We start from the raw sequence: 23,188 nt of genomic DNA, 5'->3' as shown, positions 1-23,188 counted from the left end.
ATTTTGATAGTTACAAGCATTTAATGGTAGTCTTTCATGTAAGACATGATTGTGCAGATATTTTTATGGTGTACCTACTGTATGCATTCAGGCCATAGGTAACTCACTTTTGGTCTCATTCAAGTTACATCATGATTACAACACTTAGGTCTACATTTTCCTATCTCATCTTTGATGAAAATAATCCATTCAAACTATCATTACAAACTTATAAAGATCATTAGGTTAGTTAGTTAGTACCATCTTCATTGTCAGATCATTTGCAGTGATGGATTTTCTTGAGACATAATTTGTTCTTGAATTTATTATATTAACATTACCAAGACGATGAAAAGGTTGATAAAATGGCCTTGTCATGAGCCATGTTACTCAATGTTTTATTATATTAAAAGATAGCCAAATCAAAGTGTACATTTTTTTTCTCAGATGGTATGAATGTGACCCATCTCCTTGCCAGAGACCATGGGGCATCCTGCTGAGCAGAAGACACCGGATATCTGTGCAGAATGGTAGACATCATGACACTGAACCAACTTTTTTTTGTGGGTATTCTCGTTCCAACCTTGGTGACAGTAGCCATCTTTGTTACATTTCTTGTCTGCTGGTACAGAATGAGAATTCGGGACCGAATAAGGTACAAAAGACATGATCCTCATGGACGGTTCAAAGACTGTGAAGGCTTTCCTCCTGTTCAGAAGCACCCTCTCCAGTCTCTGACCCTTTCCAACACTGAGCAGAATATACAGAAACATAATAATAACAATGAAAATAAAAACAATGGAAATTATGATGAAAGTGGTGACATTGTTGAGGAAAGGTTGCAGGAGAATACACAGCAAATGTTTCACCCTAGTCATGATATTGGGATGGCTGATTCAGGAGATGTACATAACAAGCAAGAGAAAGAGGCTCAAAGACCAAATTCTCAAGCTTCAACTGATTCCGAGGATTCTGGATTCAGGAGTTCACGTTCTGGACAATACAATCATAGTGCGAGTAGCAGTAATGCTCAAGACCAATGTCAAAGTACTATTATCAACTCTAAACCCCATGATTCCTTGCCTCTATTTCGACCAATCAAAATTAATGCAAGTGATGCAAGGCAAATGCTGCGCATACCAGTTCATAGGACTCCAAACAAGCATAAAAAGTATCTGAGAAAACCTTTACCTTCTAGTCAAACAATTGAAACTATAGACCTAAATCATATAAACCCAGATCTGCATTTCCATCCAAAGAACTCCATGCACGCAATGTCCAAACAACCACCCCTAATCCCTCTGCACCCAGAAATGACTTTCACCACAGTCATGGTTCACAGACCTTTTACTGAGGAAATTGGTGATCCCACATTTTCTGCCGCGTGATAGATCTGACCAGTATAAGACTTCTACAAATTCCAGTTGTGATATGTGCAGAGCATCAAAAAAGACAGTATAGTTAAGTACTTGTTCAATATTCTGGTATCAGTTTGTGATCCAAGTTTATGCGGTGTGTGATCTAAAGCAAGACCTCAATGGAAATCCATTGGAAATTAAGTGATTGTTGTTACTGTATATACTCGCTTAAGTCTAGTCAAAATGCAAACAACAAAGATCTTGATCTGCTGTTGCACAATGCGCCTGTAGATCAGGGTCTGTGCTGTTTGCATTTGGACTCGTCTTATATCTATGGTATCCATTACATATAGTGTGCCCCTCTTCCATTGTACTGAGTGATGGTATGCCATCAGAACCTGAAATTCCAAATTAAAGTTGCTGGTAAAGGTGCTATTTATATTCTTATCGCAATCTTGTTGACCACAATAATGAGCCCAACAGTGATGGATTTAGACAAATGTAATCACATTCCAGCAAAAAGTGGAGACTGGGTCCAATTTATATTCTTATGGATCTAGTTATACATCCAAAGCACAAATCTGAGATAACCGATAGGTCGGTTTAATCATGTGTAAGTCATTCCACTTTTGATGAATATCAGCAGAATGTGAGGATCCCAATCCTATTCCAGTTGCTTGCTTTAGGACAAATGCAAATTTCAAAGGATAAGAACTTTCACGGAATGTTAACCGCATCAATTATAAACTGTGATGTGTTTGGAATAGATATTCATTGTCTTGCGGAGTATTAAATCAACTCCATTTCAACAAATAGGTGCTTTTACAAACAGTTCAGAATTCCAGTCAGTAAATATTGGATGATAATGTTTTTAGTTTATGTGTGTGTGTGTTTACTGCATGTTAAAAACATGGTCTCATTACTGCATCAATATGTATGTGGTTTATTGTAAATTTATCAGTGTTTGTACAGAGAAACATATTGTGTAAGAAAAACACAAAATAATTTATATGGAAAGCATAAGATTTCGCTGAAAATTTGTTGTAATATAGAATGTGAAGACATCTCAAAATGTATTTGTGTTACTATGAACAATTTTAAATGTAAATCCATAAAGCTACTTATCAACTGACAAAACTTAAAACATCTTGTTTCTCTTCATATGAAATTCTTCACTGATCTTTCACCTTTCTGAAAATCAAACTCAATCGTAAAATGAACAAGTGGATATGTGTAACAAACTAGTGTGCAAAGTCATGAAGTTGATGCTCTTTTTACGAAAAACAATCTATTCAAAATTGCAATTCAGTAGTGTAATGCTAGAAATGTGTTCATAAAACATGAATACTCTGCCCTTCCCCAATGTAAAATCCAGCTGTCAAATATACACGAGAATTAACATAAATGAGTCGATGAAGTGTGAAATATAACACAGTAAGCTAATTTTGGTAATGTGGCATTGTAGCTATGAATCAAGATGCATCCACAAAGTTGCATGCATTTTTACCAATAAAACCAATTAAATTGGCTGAAGCGTTCAAATGCATGTCACATTTACCTACTTTTGTTAAGATTGCACTTGATGCCTTAAAAACTAATATAAAGGCACATTTTAATCAAAGATGCTGAAACATGAAATGCAAGTCACAGTGACCAATTTTTGGGAGGGTATTATTGTACTCACCATGATGCAACTTAACTCAAAGTTACTTGCCACTGGTTAAAAATACAGGAGATATACTTACAAATCTATATGCCTCAAGAGCAAACAATGCTTAAGAACTGACCTGATGGCAACTAATTCAGAAGTTGAAAATTAGGTCACAATAATCTATATTTGGTATTTGGTACAAGCAACACTATACATACATATACATTAAAAACTGCTTGTCTCTGATACTTATGATAAATGACAAACGGACTTAAACGCAAAACTTAACCAAAGTGTGATGGACAGAGAGACAAGGTGAACACAAATTGTTTCTTCCATTATGGTGGGAATACAAATATCAAAACTCTAGTGGATATTTTAAAAAAGCTTGTAACTTTTACTTGGACAATTCTCCCAAAAACATTCATCATTTGCATAAATCACTTTGAAGATTCATTAATTACTAATTAAACCTTTTTTCTTTCTTTTTTCTTTCTCTCTTTCTTGTGCAAAGTAAACAGAATTTAAGATGAAAATCTAAACTGAGGACTTAGGATCTAATATTGACATCAGCATAAATACTTTAAAAATGCAAAAACAAGATATAACTACCCTATCTGTAGTGGCTAAATGACCGACTCAAAATAAAACCGATTCAGTGGTGTTTAAATTCCTCAGGTGACATGACTGACTCTATGGAACACCAATTCCATGATGTTAAATTCCTAGTGACATGACTGACTCTATGGAACACTGATTCCATGATGTTAAATTCCCACATTATTATCAGTATAATTGATTCTGCTTGTCTGACACTTACAGTACAAGGTAACTAAAAGGTAAATATTTTTCGCTGTAATTATTCAAAGCATATCTTTCAATACATTATAAGACTCTGAAGTTAGGACATGATATACATAAATCACCATTCATAATTGCTTTTATCCTATCAGTAAATACTGTACTTTTCTTTAAATGTTTAATATCCCTTCCTTGAATAAAAAAAGTAATAAAATAGCATGCGTTACATAGACAAAAACATTCAAGGATTAATTCTCAACAGATTTTTTTATAATTATGCTTTAATGCAATACTGTATTTGAAAAAATCTTTAATATCAAAATTATTAAAATGTTTCTGTCCTTCATAAACATGACAAACTATACTCCTTTTGATTGCTTCTGGAAACATGGCAATATTTTACTGTTTGTGTTTGTAGTGTTGTTATAATTGTTAAGGGACTGATGATTATGTCATAGCATTTATTTGCAAATATGTCATTACGCATTTTCTATTGTCCAAAATAAATTAAAGACAGACAAAATCTTCTGGGTATTTTAAAAACTTGTATTCATTAAGCTGATGTTGTGTGAAACATGTACAGGTAACAAATGGCCGCCTTGCAATACACTAGCTGATATACAACTACACTCACTTATAAGTCAAGTCAAACTGCAAACAAAGATCCAGATTGCAGCCTTTTCAATGCTCAATTGTTGTTGTTGTTGTGGGGTTTAACACCATTTTTCAGCACACGATAGACTATACATGGCGGCCAGTATTAGTGGTGGAGGAAGAACCCGGGAAAAGCCGGAAAGAACTACCGACCCACGAGAAGCTCCTGGCAAGCTTTCTCACATACCCACATTGGCTGAATGCGAGACACGAACCAACGCAGACAGAGGTGAGATGGCAGTGATCCGTAACGGAGAGCGCTTTAGACCACTCGGCCACTCGGGGCCCCACAATGCTCAATAACCTGACTGTCAAAAAACACAAGCTGACTGCACAAAGTAATGTCAGCAACCAACTGTTATTCATAGTTTTTATCTATAATTATCTATATGTGACTGACAACAAAGTGATGATGATGGGCTTGGTTCTTTTTAGACATAATTTGGGCAATAAATGCTTCATACCACAAATAATGTGTGTGTGTGTGTGTGTGTGTGTGTGTGTGTGTGTGTGTATGGATTTTCCATCTGCTAATATTGTGTAATGAAGACTGTACAGCTCATGTGAGTATCCTGAATTTGTTCATCTTCATCTTAAGGGATTGGAGACAACCATACAGTGGTTGATATATACATGTACTGTTCATCTTGAGAAAGGAAAATTTCAGAGTTCGGTAAAGGACTGACCATTTAATTTTTCAGGACAAGTGGCTCATAGGATTTTTGGTTAAAAAATACTGATGTGTTTGATCTAATATACAGAGCCAAAAGCTTCCTCTATTATATCCATTGTATTAGTTGAAAAAAATATTAATTATCTTGAAAGAAAAAGAAAGAAAATACCATCTCCCCCTAAATTAATCTGTCAGTCCCTAACACACGGTGAATTAGGAAAAATAAATGTCAGTTATAAATATCACGTTTCCATTGTTCAGTAATTATATTATATTGCATCGATATTCCCACTTGAACCAACATCAGATTAGAAACATGACCTCCAGGATGGTAACATGCAACTGTTGATGGATGCATGAAAAAATGACACATAGTGCATGATACACAATGGAAGAGGAGAATACCATTGTAAGTATACTTGGCCTTATGACCAGGTAAAATCCAGGTATGAAAAAAAAATCAATGTATTCCATTCCTTTTGAATGCCTTCAGATTAAACATGTCAAATCACAGATTACAAGTTATTGCAGATTATAACATCAATTTCATATCTGGTATAAATTTATATACATTTCACAGCTTAACTGTTGACAGATCATGAAACTCATAATTTTGAATACCAAGAAAAAGAACAATTAATACTATATATAATCACACAAAGGTACCAGTTCATAATTGTTAACATTTGCTTCCATGATGTGCATACGGAGAATAAACTTAGAGTCATGCTCAGGATTATGATGGATCCCACATTGCTGGGAAGTTCTGGCTATGATCCCACATCCCAACTCCTAAAAAAATCTTCAAAGCTTGAGTTATCACAGTAGCTAATGGCAAATGGCTTTATTTGTTAAAGTATATCTTGATAGACTGAAAGAGGAACCCAGTCTTAAAGAGTTTTATGACTTCCAGGCCATGAGTTTAAGCTCCAGTTAGTGGTCACTCCTCAGTCCTGATGGTTTTTCACAATGAAGCACTGCATCCTCTAAGGAGTACATATATACAGTACCAATACTCAACAAAATGTACAATTTAGTCTAATGTTTTTTCACCCAGCTCTGTATGGTATAGTCAGTAATGTCAGGGGTCCTCTGTAACAGTCTGTATTGTATACTCAGTAATGTCAGGGGTCCTCTGTAACAGTCTGTATTGTATACTCAGTAATGTCAGGGGTCCTCTGTAGCAGTCTGTATTGTATAGTCAGTAATGTCAGGGGTCCTCTGTAGCAGTCTGTATTGTATAGTCAGTAATGTCAGGGGTCCTCTGTAGCAGTCTGTATTGTATAGTCAGTAATGTCAGGGGTCCTCTGTAGTAGTCTGTTTTGTATACTCAGTAATGTCAGGGGTCCTCTGTAGCAGTCTGTATTGTATACTCAGTAATGTCAGGGTCCTCTGTAGTAGTCTGTTTTGTATACTCAGTAATGTCAGGGGTCCTCTGTAGCAGTCTGTATTGTATACTCAGTAATGTCAGGGGTCCTCTGTAGCAATCTGTATTGTATACTCAGTAATGTCAGGGTCCTCTGCAGTAGTCTGTTTTGTATACTCAGCAATGTCAGGGGTCCTCCGTAGCAGTCTGTATTGTATAGTCAATAATGTCAGGGGTAGCAGTCTGTATTTAATGCTTTTACTTTTTACTGTATATACTTGGTTATAATTTATAAGTCAAATTGCAAACAAAAATGATCCTGAGCTGCCATAGCATAATGTGCCTGCTGACCAGGGCATACATTGTTTGTTGATCTATTGATTACTCCTAACAAACTGCACAGAACCAGATCTGTCTGTTCCTTACACACTGACAGACCTGGGTCTATGTAGTTTGCAGTTGGACTAGACTTAAAATTGAGTACAGACTGTAATTTCATGTTCAGGTTAACGTTTTAATAGGAACAGTTTCCACAAGATATTAGTATGAATATGTATAGGGTACTGCCAAATACTGTGCATTCATTTGTTTTAACAAGTTTCAGCTTAAAGTTTTGTTCAAAAACAAGAGACCAAAGTAGGCCTGAGATATTCACCACAATGACATATGCCCAACATCCAAATACAACAACAGGTCACTCGAAGATTTTTCTACATTTAGTAATGGCAGTTATATCTGTCTGCATATTGACTCATTTGACAAAACAGAAATTGCTCTATGCCATGATGCTTTCCATTTAAATCCACTAAATTCTATTGCATAATTTTGAAGAGATCATTTAAATCCACTAAATTCTATTGCATAATTTTGAAGAGATCATTTAAATGATTTTCTATCATTTTTTCGCAACAACAGCTATATCTGGTGAATTAGCATCATTTGTAAAGACTTGAAAACTGTATATGCCGGGGTGCTGCAAAATATGGTCAAATTCTGTTAAGTGGATGAAATCATTACAGATTTTTTAAATACTATTTTTAGTAATGGTAGATATATCTGGTGAAGGTTCTACATCGTTAGTAAAACTCTGAAAGCCTTCTAACTAGGATTAAATGTAAAATTTGGTCAAATTGTCTTGAGCAATTTTTGAGAAAATGCTTAATTTAGGCTTACATATATGTTTTAGTAACAATATTTTATGGCATATCTGATGGCAATGGCATCACTTGTATACTAAAAAGTGAAAGCCATCTACGCCAGGATGCTTTCTGTTAAATTTAATCAAATTCTGTTCAGTGGTTTTCGAGAAGCTTATCCTGGTTGCAGGAATGATAATAATTATTACCAGGATGCTTTCTGTCACATCTGCCTAAATTCTGTTCAGTGGAATTTCTTTCAAGAAGAATTAGTACAAAGGTTTTTCTGTTTTTGGTAACTGTGGCCATAACTGTTTGATAGATCAGCATCCATTGACTGAACAAATCAGAAAGGCCTTGATGCCAGAATGCTCCCTGTAAAATCACTTGTAATGGGTCAAACAGTATTTTAGAAGATATAAATAGGAATCATGAATGGGAAACATGACGATAAATAGAGGATTATACCATAAGTTCACTTGGTCTTACGACCTGGTGAGCAATAAAAAAAGGACGTTATCATTGATGCTTAAACTTGTGGATTGGCTGCAAATTGGAAACTAAGACCCTATTTTATTTAAAGGTGGATCATTTAACATTTGGTATCTATGAATAGGTGTTTTCTTTGCAACCTCACAATAAAAAAGAGAATATACAGTAAAGTTTGTTTACTTTCTCATGTATTTCAGTCGTTTTCCTGTACATGACTATGAGATTGATGTGTATACAGCCATTGAGGTCCTTTATATATCCTATATACCACAAGTCTGGTGGATTTCCAGCTCTCTATGTTATACATATATAAATTTCTGTTATACATATATAAATCTCTGTTATACATATATAAACCTTTGATCATCATTTATATATCTTCTTGTTATCTCAGAAGGAAATAATCCCACCCACCTCAGGAAGAAGTCAAAACATTTTCACATGCTCTATAAGAAAGTTTCTCATCTGACATTTCAAATCAATCAATTGGACATGCCTGAAGGGTATATACAAACAGGTGAAAACAGCTACCTTGCCTGTATACTGCCAGAATCGATACATATGTTTACTTTTGTAATCTACAACCTGTAAGTATAAGCTTTGGGTTATTTTACACTGCACAGGAAATCAGGTGTAATTCTTTGTACACTTTTGTATGCTTGTGCGTATAATGATATTGAAAAAAAACCAACACACTATTCACACCTAATAAATATCACAGTTGCATGTTTTATTCCATAACTTTAATAATACAAAGAGGCTTTTGTTTATTAAAATATATTCCAGACAACAAAAAACGCACATTGTTACTTTAATAAGCGTTTGGCTTGTATACATATTCTACACACTTGACACCATGGAATGTTGGCATGAACAAGTTCATTGTAAGTCTATTCATAAACCATGACATCAGAATGTATACAGGATGGCACAGGTCAAATATAATCAACAGTGTCTGTGAACCATATTGACTGGTCAAAGACTGCTGCATACATTTTCTTTCTAATTATTTTTGGGTTGTTTTTAGTGCATTTCATGCATATTTTTTTTTAAATTTTTTTGTTAGGCCCATGGATGAGTGAGTTTCTAATTGCTCACAAAGTGTTTGATGTTTTCATTCCTTTAATGACAACTATACTATAAAGAATGAACAACTGGAAGATGAAAGATTATAATTTTAGAACTTCGTAATAATGATATAAAATAAATAGAAGAAACTGGCCACAAAAACATGTCTACCTGAACATTGCAGAACATGGAATGTTTTACCGTTTTACTTCTTGGTCACAGTTAATAAAACAAACTGTGCCGAGTTAAATATCTTTGGCAAAAATAATTCCATTCCTGAAAAATGCAGTTTCAAGTTATTGCTCAAGTTACAATATACTTTTTTCACTTAAAAAATATAAGAACTAATATATATATATATATATATATATATATATATATATATATATATATATATATATATATACACACACACACACACACATATGTATATATAACAATTTCCTTGGCATGATATAACAAATAATGATATTATGTATTGAATGTGCTGTTTAAAAAAAACCCAACTAAAACACCTAAACAAAATCTTCACACAATTAGATGAACCCCAATTTAAGAAATTACTTATTGCTTAGAATTAAATTTTAAAATCTGTACAATGATTAATTCATAATAAAATATAACAAAAACAAATACATATAATTTTAACAGAATTGTTAAAAAGGAAAGGCAAGTCACTTGATTTATCCATGAAGATGACTATACACCAAGTGCAAGTTTTACATCTTTATCACATAAAATATGTCCCTAATCCCTATATCAGCCTGGTGAAGAACCCTGCATAACAACAGGTCACAGCATCCTATATTTGATGTGTCTGAAATTACCTAGAATTCCTGCATCAAGGCTTGATTATTGCTAGCCATATTCAAATTCTGAGGCTATAATGGTTTTTTTCCTTCAGTCCCTGATGCTAGATATTGTCACCTAGACAAAGATATTCAACCAATCCATAGGAAAGTTAATAACTGAACTTGGGTGAAAGACAACCAGGAGCCAAAACTACTCTAAATGATGACAAATAATGCTGGAAATCAAATTATTCTGATCTCAATTAGACAAAGCTGCATACCAAATTTGGTTAACATCTAAGAATATCCAGTCAATTCATCTTCCAGAGATGAACTTGTTGGACAGATGGATGAATGCTATCATTACAGTGGTCCATCACCTTTGTCAAGTGAGATCTTTAAAAAAAATGTAGTTTTCAGTGGTAACTAAACTTTACAAACTTAAAGCAATAAAAGTTCTTTAAAGCTAAAATAGGGGCCATAACTCTGTAACATTTTGTTAAAATAGTGACAAGCAAACGTGTCCCAGGTCTTAATAATGTAAAGCCTTATACTGTATTTGATTTGAATCTTAAAACGAAGTTCATCAAAAGTTACAGTTACAAATGAATATGCAACTGAAGGGCAAAGTTCTAAGTCAAACAGGGGCCATAACTCTGTAACATTTTGTCGAAATAGTGACAAGAAACCTGTCTCAAGTCTTGATAATATAAAGCCACATAGTATAATTGGTTTGAATCTATTACGGTCATCAACAAGTTAGAAATGAAAGTGCAATAGAAGGGCAAAAGTTTTAAGTTAAACAGGGGCCACAAGAATAACAAACATAACTTCATCAAATTGTGTTGGAAAATGATGAGAAACAAAGTTGACTCTTCCTAATGTAAAGCCTTGTATCAAATTTGTTTTGAATCATTATGAGGTCATTCAAAGGTTATGGAGAGCAAACACAATTTGGATTCAAATGAAAAGACAAGTTCTAATTAAATTGGGTTTAAGAGTGTGTATGAGTGTGATTTGGATTTATACATAACTTTTTTAAAAAATTCAGTCATATCACTAGGATATCTGCAATGTGGCAGTTTATAGTGATGTCTAGCACTGGGGCATCATGCCGCAAACATGTAAAATCATGTCCCACCCAGTCAAGTTATCCTGACACCAGGCCAACCAGTCCTAACACTAACCCCTTAATGCTGAGCACCAAGCAAGGCAGTTGCTAGTACCATTTTTATAAGTCTTTGGTATGACTCAGCCAGGGTTTGAACCCACGACCTCCTGCATCCAAGGTGGTTGCTCTAACCACTTAGGCCACCGGAGCTGTTCAAATTAGGACTAAGGCTTCATACAGTTATGCTGTAAAATGCTGAAAACTGAATTTGGCTGAGATCCTTTCAATGTAAAACTTCATACAGATATGGTTTGAATCTTCAAAAGTTACTGTGCAGAAAGGAAGCTTGCAGGACAGGACAGGATGGACAGACAAGACTCTATGTATAAAAATATATTTTTTTAAAATTGTAACATTTTACTATTGATAGTGCATGAAAATTAGAGGGTATGCAAATTTCAGGCACTGCAATCATTTTTTATTGTAATTATATATAAATCTTACTTTTAGAACTATCCAAATATAAGTTGTAGGAAATTGGTTAATGACAATACACACACATGTAAGAAATTCTGGTGAGAATATTTCCATCTGTTTCAGTCATTTCCAACACAACCCAAATAAGGGTTGCAAGCAGGTTGGGGTACTCAGTAGGATCATCATAGAATCATATCATAAGCCTGAGGGTAGGGGGAGGTTCTGTTTTTAACCAATTTAGGGTCAAAGCAAAAAAAACAACAAAAGGTTGGGAACCACTGATCTACATACTAGAGGGGATAACTTACTGTCAAAATGTATCCCAAGATAATAAGTTAAGTGGTTGACTTAAGAATTTCCCATAAATTACTTTCATGTTGGCAGCCTGTGGGCTTTATGAAGCCTGATTCACCATGCCTTAGATATTCCCATACAGTACACCTTAAATGTACAAATCTAGTGTAGCACCAATAGAATGTACTGACAGTTTGAAACCTGGTTGTCCCATTTGGCTAACAGAAAGATTACATAATATCATAAAGTAAACCTATCATATGAGCATACTTATTGGATTAGTATGGTAATTAATCACCACAAATGATTGACAGGAAGCAGGAAGATACAGGGACATTCCACTTTATAGATGATAAAATATCATTTTTGATTGAAACCTAATCAATTTTCAGAAATGAGACTCTATGCACTGAATAATTCATAACCACCTTTAATAAATCATTGAAGCTACAATTAGTCAATGTTTTCCCATTATTTCATTAAACTCTGATAACGACTGGTACTGTAATTTTTAGAAGAATGTTTCTTTGAAGAATAATAATAATAACAACAACAACAACAATAATAATAATAATAATAATAAACACTTTATTTTATGAGAGTGACTCAGTATAATATACTCTTCTCCCATGAGTCGCTCGGGATATGTTAAGTATAAAAGCACAAAGTGTATATGATTTGCATTAACAGAATAAATTGAAGAGCATGTATTTACAATATTCAAAATGACAACTGCCTTTCAAGATAATGATTATACAGTTTTGTTTTAAATACATTTAGATTTGTTTCTGATCTAACGCTTAGTGGCAGTTCATACTATAAAATAACAGAAGAATAAGTAAATGACTGTTTCAAAAGTATTTGTTTTTGGAAATGGTATTATGTACTGAACATTTGTCAGTGATCCCAGTTTAGATTCTTGGTGTAGTTCTTTTGATTTAAAATGAAGCATGCCATTAAAATACTATGGGCAGCATTCATTCTTTACTTAGAATACTACTGGTGATATGGATTTATGATAGGTAATCTTTATTAAAATGTCAGATATTTCAAGAATAGAGTACTGGATGGTGTATCAAAAAATGGTAAACTTTGGATAATTCTTGCTGCCTTTTTTATGTTTTGGATTATTTTAATATTACCATGAATTTTATTCTGCCAAACATTGCAGCAGAAGTCCAAAAGAAGAATGAATGAATGCATTGTAAAATAACTTCAGATAGTTGAGTGGTAGGTAACTTTCCTCTGTAAAACAAACATTCTAGAGTTAAAAACAGAGCAAATGTGTTTCACTTCCTGTATCAGTCTAGAATTGTTTCACCATGAACTCCCAAACATTTTTCTGTGTCAACATTTTCAGTTAAATTATCTTCATTTTACATCTCAAGATTTGGATTTCTCTTTATACAATTTTGTTTTTAACATTTTAAAATTTGTTTTTGATCAAATGGCTATGGGAAGTTCATTTCATAAAATAGTCCCAAAGTTAGCCAAATGATTTTTTTAAAGTATTTGTTTTTGGAAACATTATTTTGCACTGTAATTTGTAACTAAGCACAATTTACGTCTTTGGTGGTTTGTTTCTAGCTTAAAATGAAATATACCATGGAAATATTGAGGGCAATGTTCATTCTTAAGTTTAAACATTAATAATAAGCTAATATATATTCAGCCATTCAATTGTGATAATAAAATTTGGAATGGTGTATCAAACTGTGAATTAGGAATAATTGTTGATGCCTTTTTGAAGTTGGTGGATTCTTTCAATATTTGCATCAGCTGTATCTCCCCTAATTATGCAGCAGTAGTCCAAACGCAGAACTGTAAACTTCCCTGATCATCAAAGATCTCTGGTAAAAGCTTTTGACCTTTATTCAGTTTGAACAACTGCTTAATCCACCAACTGTTTTAAGCATGAACACCTGTTTTCATGCCTAATTATGCCAGCTTTCCTAACCAAAAAATCAGTACTGTGTTTCCCAATCACAGGTAAACTTTGGATGCAAATTAAACTAAGTGTTAACAAAATTATCACAACTCTGATGCGTGTGACAATAATAGGAGAATCAGTGATAATGCAATGTACATGATGGATTAGAGTGAGGATACAGCAATCTTGTGTGGGACTTTCTATTTTATTATTCTGTAATTTTTGTTGTTGCTAATTTGCATACTACTACTGCTAATAGTACTATATGTAAAAACAATGATAGTGCTACTCCTATTAATGCTAATACTATTCAGTGCATAGTACATGCATTTGTCATGAACAAAGAGTCGAACCTGCCTTCAGAGGACACCTGTCCACAAAGTCCACGCCGGCCATTTTCCTTGGTGGCCACTGTCTAAAGGTTTGACTGTATATACATATACTTATCCAATTCCCAATTATCTACACCACTAATATGCCTACCTATATGTCCTGATAGCAATGGTTCTGCTGTAGTTTTCCAGTCATACTTAGAGGGGCTCCAAATTCATCTGGCGCAACATTATTGGAAAAATTAAATAATTAATCTTCAGTAACTTCTACATCAGCAGCCTTATGTCAGATAGATGGAAAAGTTTGGTTTTGTTCATCCTACTAAGCACCTAAAGCATGTCCAAGGTGTCCCAGATTTAATTCATCTAACTACCAAAAGCATGTCCAAGGTATCCCAGATTTAATTCATCTAACTTCCAAAAGATTGTACAAGATGTCCCAGATTTTATTCATCTGACCTCCAAAAGATTGCTCAAGGTGTCCCAGATTTAATTCATCTAACCTCCAAAAGCTTGCCCAAGGTTTCCCAGATTTAATTCACCTAACCACCAAAAGCTTGCCCAAGGTGTCCCAGATTTAATTCATCTAACCACCAAAAGCATGTCCAAGGTATCCCAGATTTAATTCATCTAACCTCCAAAAGATTGTCCAAGGTGTCCCAGAATTATTTCATCTAACCTCCAAAAGATTGCCCAAGGTGTCCCAGATTTAATTCATCTAACCTCCAAAAGCTTGCCCAAGGTTTCCCAGATTTAATTCATCTAACCACCAAAAGCTTGCCCAAGGTGTCCCAGATTTAATTCATCTAACCACCAAAAGCATGTCCAAGGTATCCCAGATTTAATTCATCTAACCTCCAAAAGATTGTCCAAGGTGTCCCAGAATTATTCATCTAACCTCCAAAAGATTGTCCAAGGTGTCCCAGATTTAATTCATCTAACCTCCAAAAGCTTGTCCAAGGTATCCCAGATTTAATTCATCTAACATCCAAAAGCTTGTCCAAGGTGTCCCAGATTTAATTCATCTAACCTCCAAAAGCTTGTCCAAGATGTCCCAGTTTTAATTCATCTAACCTCCAAAAGTTTGTCCAAGGTGTCCCAGATTTGATTCATCTAGCCTCCAAAAGCTTGTCTAAGGTGTCCCAGATTTGATTCATCTAACCTACAAAAGCTTGTCCAAGGTGTCCCATATTTAATTCATCTAACCTCCAAAAGTTTGTCCATGGTGTCCCAGATTTAATCCATCTAACTCCAAAAGCTTGTCCAATGTGTCCCAGATTTAATTTATCTAACCAGTAAAAGCTTGCCCAAGGTGTCCCAGATTTAATTCATCTAACCATTAAAAGTTTCCCCAAGGTGTCCCAGATTTAATACATCTAACCTCCAAAGGCTTGTCCAAGGTGTCCCAGATTTAATTTATCTAACCAGTAAAAGCTTGCCCAAGGTGTCCCAGATTTATTTCATCTAGCCATTAAACACTTGCCCAAGGTGTCCCAGACTTAATTCATATAACCTCCAAAAGTTTGTCCAAGGTGTCCCACAAATTTAATGTATCTAACCTCCAAAAGCTTGTCCAAGGTGTCCCATATTTAATTCATCTAACTTCAAAAGCTTGCCCAAGGCATCCCAGGTTTAATTCATCTAACCACCAAAAGCGTGCCCAAAATGTTCCAGTGATTTATGTCATCTAACCTCCAAAAGCTGGTTCAAAGTTTCACACAGATTTACTTCATCTAATTTCCAAAAGCTTGTCCATGTGTCCCAGACTCAATGACATCCTTACACACACATATTAGGAATCATGTAAAGATTTTGTGCTGCATCAATTAGCATGTTTGGTACTAATCATCAATGTCTTAAATTGGACTAAATTAGATGAAAATCTATTTAAAAGATTCAGCTATGAGGTCTAATAGAAAGGAGTGTAAAGAATCTGTCAACTTAGATGATAATTATTTTGAAACAAAAGAATGTATTTTAATTAAAAAGAAGGTAAATAAATTCCTTTAAACTGATTTTGTAAAGGTGTAATGAACTCAACCTTCATTTCAATGCACATTTATACTGCAAATAGTTTAAGCTGCAAGGTTTAGGAACTACAAGCCATCTGTTCAGTCAAAATGTCATGTTAATTACAGAAAGGTATCAGTGTATGTCTCCATGTGAAACAAGAAGTGTCAAAGCATAGGATAGCATGGACATAACAGGTGACCATACCTGTCAGGTGTGTACATGTAAAGCTTAACCTGAACAGTCTTGCATGACACTGAGAGATTTCTTCTGGTACTTCAAGTGACAAATAAGATCCCAGTCTGATAATTTCTTTTCCCATAACAATTTTAAGGTGATTCATGCAAGCATTTATGAAGTGATAGATGAAACAAATTAATTACAAATTATTCAAATTGTCACTTTACAAGTATGCTGCTCCCTCACCATAAAGCAACTCAATATAGTGCAGTTTGTCATATAACAAGTGTATGGTCATGGATCCCATTCTTTGAATGAATACAGTTTTGGTATAAAAGTTACCTCAATATAATGTGACCTCACTTCTAATGTAGTGTGGTTTTATGATTCCAGTTTTATTACAGAAAGGTACCAGTGTACAAAATAAGCAGTTTGTTGTGACAAAAGCATATTCAACATGCAAAAATACATCATATTTCTCAAACTTTTCCCCTGAATGAGGCTGATTTACTCAAGTCTATAATAATTGACAATATATATATATATATATATATATATATATATATATATATATATATATATATATATATATATATATATATATATATATATATATATATATATATATATATATATATACATGTGTGTGTGTGTGTATGTGTGTGTGTAATGGCAGGGCATAGAAACACTTAACAAAAACATTCTTTTTTATGATATCAAAACTAGAGATACAATAAAGAATTGACAAAAACCAGAGATATTATTTTTGAAAAAACATTATTCATAAATTTTGCTTTATAAGCTGTTATCTTTGTCCACCCCTAAAAGCAAGATTTACTGCCTGAAAGTTAAAGATTTTGAGTAAGCACAGAGTATATGCACATGGTTAACACAGCCCCCAAAGATTTCTTTTTCAACGAACTTTCAAAGACCTAAAGTTTTCAAGCAGTATTTTTTCTTTCAGAAACTGAACTTTTCTCACTGTTATTTTGTTTATTGCTGCATTAATTTGGACCAAATATCTAAGAAAACAGCTAACAATCATGCCACCACAATGACAGGATGCTATTTCATATGGTTACTAGCCCTGTGTCATTTGATCCACCCAATTTTATTCCATTTAATTTATTTGATACATCTGACTATGTAAATAACAATAAATATGATTTTTGAAAATGTGATATATTTTATTCAGTTATTACATTTTCTAATCCTGCTAACTTTGTGAACAAGCTTAAGAAATATTTCTAAATATATTCAAGGAATTTTCCAGGATATAACCAACTTATTCAAATTTCAAGGAGTTTCAAAGCAATCTTACTTGAAGCAGTTTTCAAGGTTATATGAACCATGATGTAGCACACACGTAGGATCTGTAATTACCATGATGTAGCACACAAGTAGGACCAGTAATTACCATGATGTAGCACACAGGTAGGACCAGTAATTAACATTAATGTAACACACATGTAAGACCAGTAATTACCATGATGTAGCACACATGTAGGACCTGTAATTACCATGATGTAGCACACAGGTAGGACCAGTAATTAACATTAATGTAACACACATGTAAGACCAGTAATTACCATGATGTAGCACACACATATGACCAGTAATTACCATGATGTAGCACACAGGTAGGATCAGTAATTAACATTAATGTAACACACATGTAGGACCAGTAATTACCATGATGTAGCACACATGTAGGACCAGTAATTACCATGATGAAGCACACACATAGGACCAGTAATTACTATGATGTAGCACACATGTAGGACCAGTAATTACCATGATGTAGCACACATGTAAGACCAGTAATTACCATGATGTAGCACACATGTAGGGCCAGTAATTACCATGATGTAGCACACATGTAGGACCAGTAATTACCATGATGTACCACACATGTAGGACCAGTAATTACCATGATGTAGCACACATGTAGGACCAGTAATTACCATGAATTGCCAACACATTTCAGGCCTCTACTCATCTAATTCCTGTACTCATTCACATTTACAATATACATTTCATCTGTTAATTGTAACCTATCACAATATACAATACAATATACAGTCCTTAGTATGGAAAGTTTATCACAGAATATGCATTCCAACTGCATTTGGTCGAAATGGGGCTTGTGTGTTAGATAGGATGTATATTAGGGTTTCTGAAAAACAGTCATTTTTGAAAAACAGCTGTTTACTGTTTTCAATTTTCAAAAAAAACAGCTGTTAACAGCTGTTTTTACTGTTTTTTCCATATTTTCACTAATTTTACAGTCAATAGCTTATTTCTGTGATGAACGCCATTTTATTACATAACTTTCGTGATAAGTTCTAAATCAATACATTTTTACTTCTTATAATAATATTTCAAGAATATAAGCGCATTAAGCAACTTGTCTGAGAGACGCGATCTTAATTTTGTACAGAAATTCGTACAGACCAAAAAAACTCTTTCAACATCTGTTGATGTCGGTTTAATAGATAGAATTGCGTTGTACAATTTCTGGAGATTTTCAGTGCGCTGGCCAGAGTTCCTGAAGAGCGTGAATTCGGACTTGAGCCATTTGAAACTGTCTTGCCTTCCGACTGCAATTGATGATCCATCTTTCTGAAGCAACAAATTCAATTCATCTTGAAGAGACAAGTTCACACTTTCAGCATCATTTGACGACTGTTCGACGACATCTTCTACATCGTTGACTTCAAATAGACGAGACGCTAGATTTCCTGCAAAATTTAGCGTAGTTTTTGATGGGGCGACAGATGGATCTTTGAGACTGCGCAGGAGGTTCATGACATCATTGTTCAATCGCTCTTCAATGTGACACTTCAAATTTTCCATGAGCTTGGTACTAATGTCATTATTCAGGTTAGAGAGCTTGTTGAACATGAATTCTAAAATTGTGTCAGCACTCATCAACGTCACATCTTCTCGACTTAGATTCTCAACAGCAAGTTTCACAGGTTCCATTGCCTTCAGAAGAGTTTTGACAGCGTCAAAATCCAATGTCTCAATGTCCGTTAGAAACAGTAAAACAGTTAGAAAAAACCCAGCTGTTTACTGTTTTTTGATTTTGGATGAAAAACAGCTGTTTTACTGTTACTGTTAAACCGTTACCAGAAACCCTAGTGTATATAATAACATGGAAAAACTCTATGTACCATGAGATAAATGCAAATACTTAACCTATCTTAGTAAAACAAATGCAGGTCACAATGGCCTTTACTAAAGCATAAAATATCGGTTGCAGTGCCCATGTTGGTTGCTTGGGTGTAGGACTTGTAGAAATGCATCAAATTATCATGCTTTATCATTTAAATAACCTAATAACTCAACTTCAATACAAAATGTCAGCAAAATCAATAAAGCATCAAATATAGGACACAGAGACCTACTTTTGGGAATAACACAGTGCTCAAACAAGATGCATCTTCTCACTAACTTTCATGTATCTAGATCAAAGAGTATGTACATAATATGCCAAAATCTTGTGCAAAAACATTACCAAATTTAAGTAATTTTTCATACAGCTCCACAGAGATTTTGTTAAGAATTTTTAAAAGAGTTTTGAAGGGAGGGCTTCAAATTAGCAGCAGCCTACAATCTAAGACTAGTAAATTTCCGGTCAGACTAGTAGTTTGCATAATTTCAATAGTCCAATGGCAGGTAACTTTTAAGCAATCAAAACCTGGCTATTTTAGAAGGACTATTGAACATTCATCAGGAATCTTTCCAATCTACGAGTCCTTCTGGCTAAAACAAAATTTATGTTAAACTGTAGACCTGCACATACTTCCAAAAGTTTTCAAAGTTTTTTTTTTTTTTATGAATACTGAGCTTTCTTCATATGTTGCTTTCTGTATCACTGCATAAACAGGTTTAAAAAAACAGAACTTCAACTAATAAAAACTATTTAAAAAAACAAAAAAGCAAGCTAATTAGCGAGTTAGTAAACCAATGGGATGCTACAACATACAGTATCATTTATCCACACAGTTTATCCCATTTTGATTATTTATTAATTATTTTTTACAAAATAAATATAAAAAGACACCCAAAAAGTTTCCTTAAAAAATTATATATTTTGTTCAGTTTTAATATTTTCTTTTCTCTTACAAAAATTCAAGGACATATAGGGGAAATACTAGGAATTTAGGATAAAAACATACAATTTTGAAGGTGACCCCTCAAAGTCAAGGTTTTATCAGCACAAAATCTGGACACATATCAACAAAACAGAAAATGAATCAGTTTAGCCATTCAACTATTAGCAAACAGCCTGAAAGATACCACTAAGGACTGGTATAAAACAAATGCAACACATCTTCCCTTTACTGTTGCCCATCCTCAATATTTTGAGACCATTTTTGGGGGGAACTCTCTAAAAAAAAATCACAAGTGTACAAAGTCTGAACTGCTTCCCCATTCTTTCTCAAGGTGGATCTGAGGCATGAAGAGAGAGAGAGAGAGTACATGTATTGAAAAGCACAACATAGGTATCTGATCTAATGAACAGATTTTCACATTCGATCTTGATCAAATTGCTGTGGGACAGGAATTTGGTAGATCAAAAGAGACTTTATGTAACCACTGATTCTGTTGTTTTGGATATCTTATATACTCACTTATAAGTTGAGTCAAACTGCAAACAATAAAGAGTCTGACCTGCGTAACATAATGCACCTGCAGATCAAGGTCTATGCTGTTCGTTCTATTGATTACTCCTAACAAACTGCACAGACCCAGATCTGCTGAAACCTTATGCAATGGCAGATGTTGGTCTGTGCAGTTTGCAGTTGGATTTGTCTTATAAGCATGTGTATATGGTATGTAACCTAGACTTCATACAAGAAAACAGTACACCCCAACAGCAAGTATAATATGGTGACACACTGAAGCACTTCTAACATGTAACATTTCCCTAATCCTCTCCTTCAATGTAAGATGCAGACAGCTATAAAATGACAACTTCTTTCATCAGGCATCTACTCCCACAGCAACTGTTTCACTGGTATTTGCATCTCTAATTTGCAAACATGGGAAACAAGACAGAATTCAGTCTACCTGGCCAACTTGTCTGCTTGAGAAATTCTCTCACCACAAGATCATTACCACACGTTCAAAGCTTAAAACTATACAAGTTTGCAAGTGCTAGATAACTCTTTATCCCCCTGCCCCAGTTCCCCCTCCTGTTTTATGAATGTATATGTACAAGGTTTAACAGCATGCCAGCACATTAGAGGCAAACATATATATTTGCTTACAAGTTAAATCCAATTGCAAACAACACACAGACCCCATGTTAGAGCTACTGGCACATTATATGAGAGCCGATCTGGGTCCTTGTGCTTTTGTTAGGTATACATGGTATACTGTGTCAAAGAAAAGGTTCAGTTCTAAAACTATAATGATAAAAAATTGCACACACACCCCCCACAAAAAAAAACCGACAACAACTTTAAGATAAAACTTTCACCTAAATAAAAAAAGAAAACATGTAGTACAAGATAAAGATGTTAAAACATAAAATGGGTGTAAAAAAAAGTACAAGTAAAAAATTATAAAATCTTTAAAACAAAAGATCTAAATTTGTTATTAAACTGCATTCTCTCAAAACGTTAAAGACTTTCTTCAGTAATACACCATCATATTGTTTCTTAATCTAGTTCTAATTACAAGGTGAATGCCAATAAACTTGATAAGAATGTGTTCACTGTAATGAACACTGGCAGGGTATGCATATTAGTTAATCTTCTTCCTTCTGAAGGTAACAGAAATCGGGTAAGTGCTCTTCTACATGCTTGTGGCACAATATTACCTTGTCTATGTGATGAGTTTAAATATGAATGTCATTCTACTGTGATAGGTTTAAATATGAATGATGCCATTCTGCTGTGATGAGTTTAAATATAAATGATGCCATTCTTCAGTGATGAGTTTAAATATGAATGATGTCATTCTTCAGTGATGGGTTTAAATATGAATGATGCCATTCTGCAGTGATAGGTTTAAATATGAATGATGCCATTCTGCTGTGATGAGTTTAAATATGAATGATGTCATTCTTCAGTGATGGGTTTAAATATGAATGATGCCATTCTACAGTGATGGGTTTAAATATGAATGATGCCATTCTTCAGTGATGGGTTTAAATATGAATGATGCCATTCTACAGTGATAGGTTTAAATATGAATGATGCCATTCTTCAGTGATGGGTTAAAATATGAACGATGCCATTCTGCAATGATGGGTTTAAATATGAATGATGCCATTCTACAGTGATAGGTTTAAATATGAATGATGCCATTCTTCAGTGATGGGTTAAAATATGAACGATGCCATTCTGCAATGATGGGTTTAAATATGAATGATGCCATTCTACAGTGATAGGTTTAAATATGAATGATGCCATTCTTCAGTGATGGGTTTAAATATGAATGATGTCATTCTTCAGTGATGGGTTTAAATATGAATGATGCCATTCTACAGTGATAGGTTAAAATATGAATGATGCCATTCTACAGTGATAGGTTTAAAAATGAACGATGCCATTCTGCTGTGATGAGTTTAAATATGAATGATGCCATTCTACAGTGATGGGTTTAAATATGAATGATACCATTCTTCAGTGATGGGTTTAAATACGAATGATGCCATTCTTCAGTGATGGGTTTAAATATGAATGATGCCATTCTTCAGTGATGGGTTTAAATATGAATGATGCCATTCTGCTATGATGAGTTTAAATATGAATGATGCCATTCTACAGTGATGGGTTTAAATATGAATGATACCATTCTTCAGTGATGGGTTTAAATATGAATGATGCCATTCTTCAGTGATAGGTTTAAATATGAATGATGCCATTC

The 23,188-nt window shown here is 34.1% G+C and overlaps 2 protein-coding genes across 3 annotated transcripts in view; one reads left to right on the top strand and one right to left on the bottom strand.

Moving 5' to 3' along the window:
* LOC149803596 (uncharacterized) overlaps positions 1-4,317 on the top strand; it is a 43,057-nt gene extending 38,740 nt beyond the window's left edge. For both annotated transcript variants that reach the window (XM_089953341.1, XM_089953339.1), the window contains exon 2: positions 427-4,317. In XM_089953341.1, coding sequence (XP_089809467.1) covers positions 507-1,367 — 861 coding nt within the window. In that variant the 5' untranslated portion in view covers positions 427-506 and the 3' untranslated portion in view covers positions 1,368-4,317. The remainder of the gene's footprint in view (positions 1-426) is intronic.
* The window catches only part of LOC149803595 (U3 small nucleolar RNA-associated protein 6 homolog), a 254,661-nt gene that overhangs the window by 150,428 nt on the left and 81,045 nt on the right, over positions 1-23,188 (bottom strand). The gene's annotated exons all lie outside the window — the stretch shown is intronic.

The sequence above is a fragment of the Sinohyriopsis cumingii genome, chromosome 3 (assembly GCF_028554795.1).
Source record: "Sinohyriopsis cumingii isolate HCF-2022 chromosome 3, ASM2855479v2, whole genome shotgun sequence".
Classification (NCBI taxonomy): domain Eukaryota; kingdom Metazoa; phylum Mollusca; class Bivalvia; order Unionida; family Unionidae; genus Sinohyriopsis; species Sinohyriopsis cumingii.
Note: the sequence above shows the minus strand (reverse complement) of the source record. Positions and strands in the feature narration are given on the sequence as shown.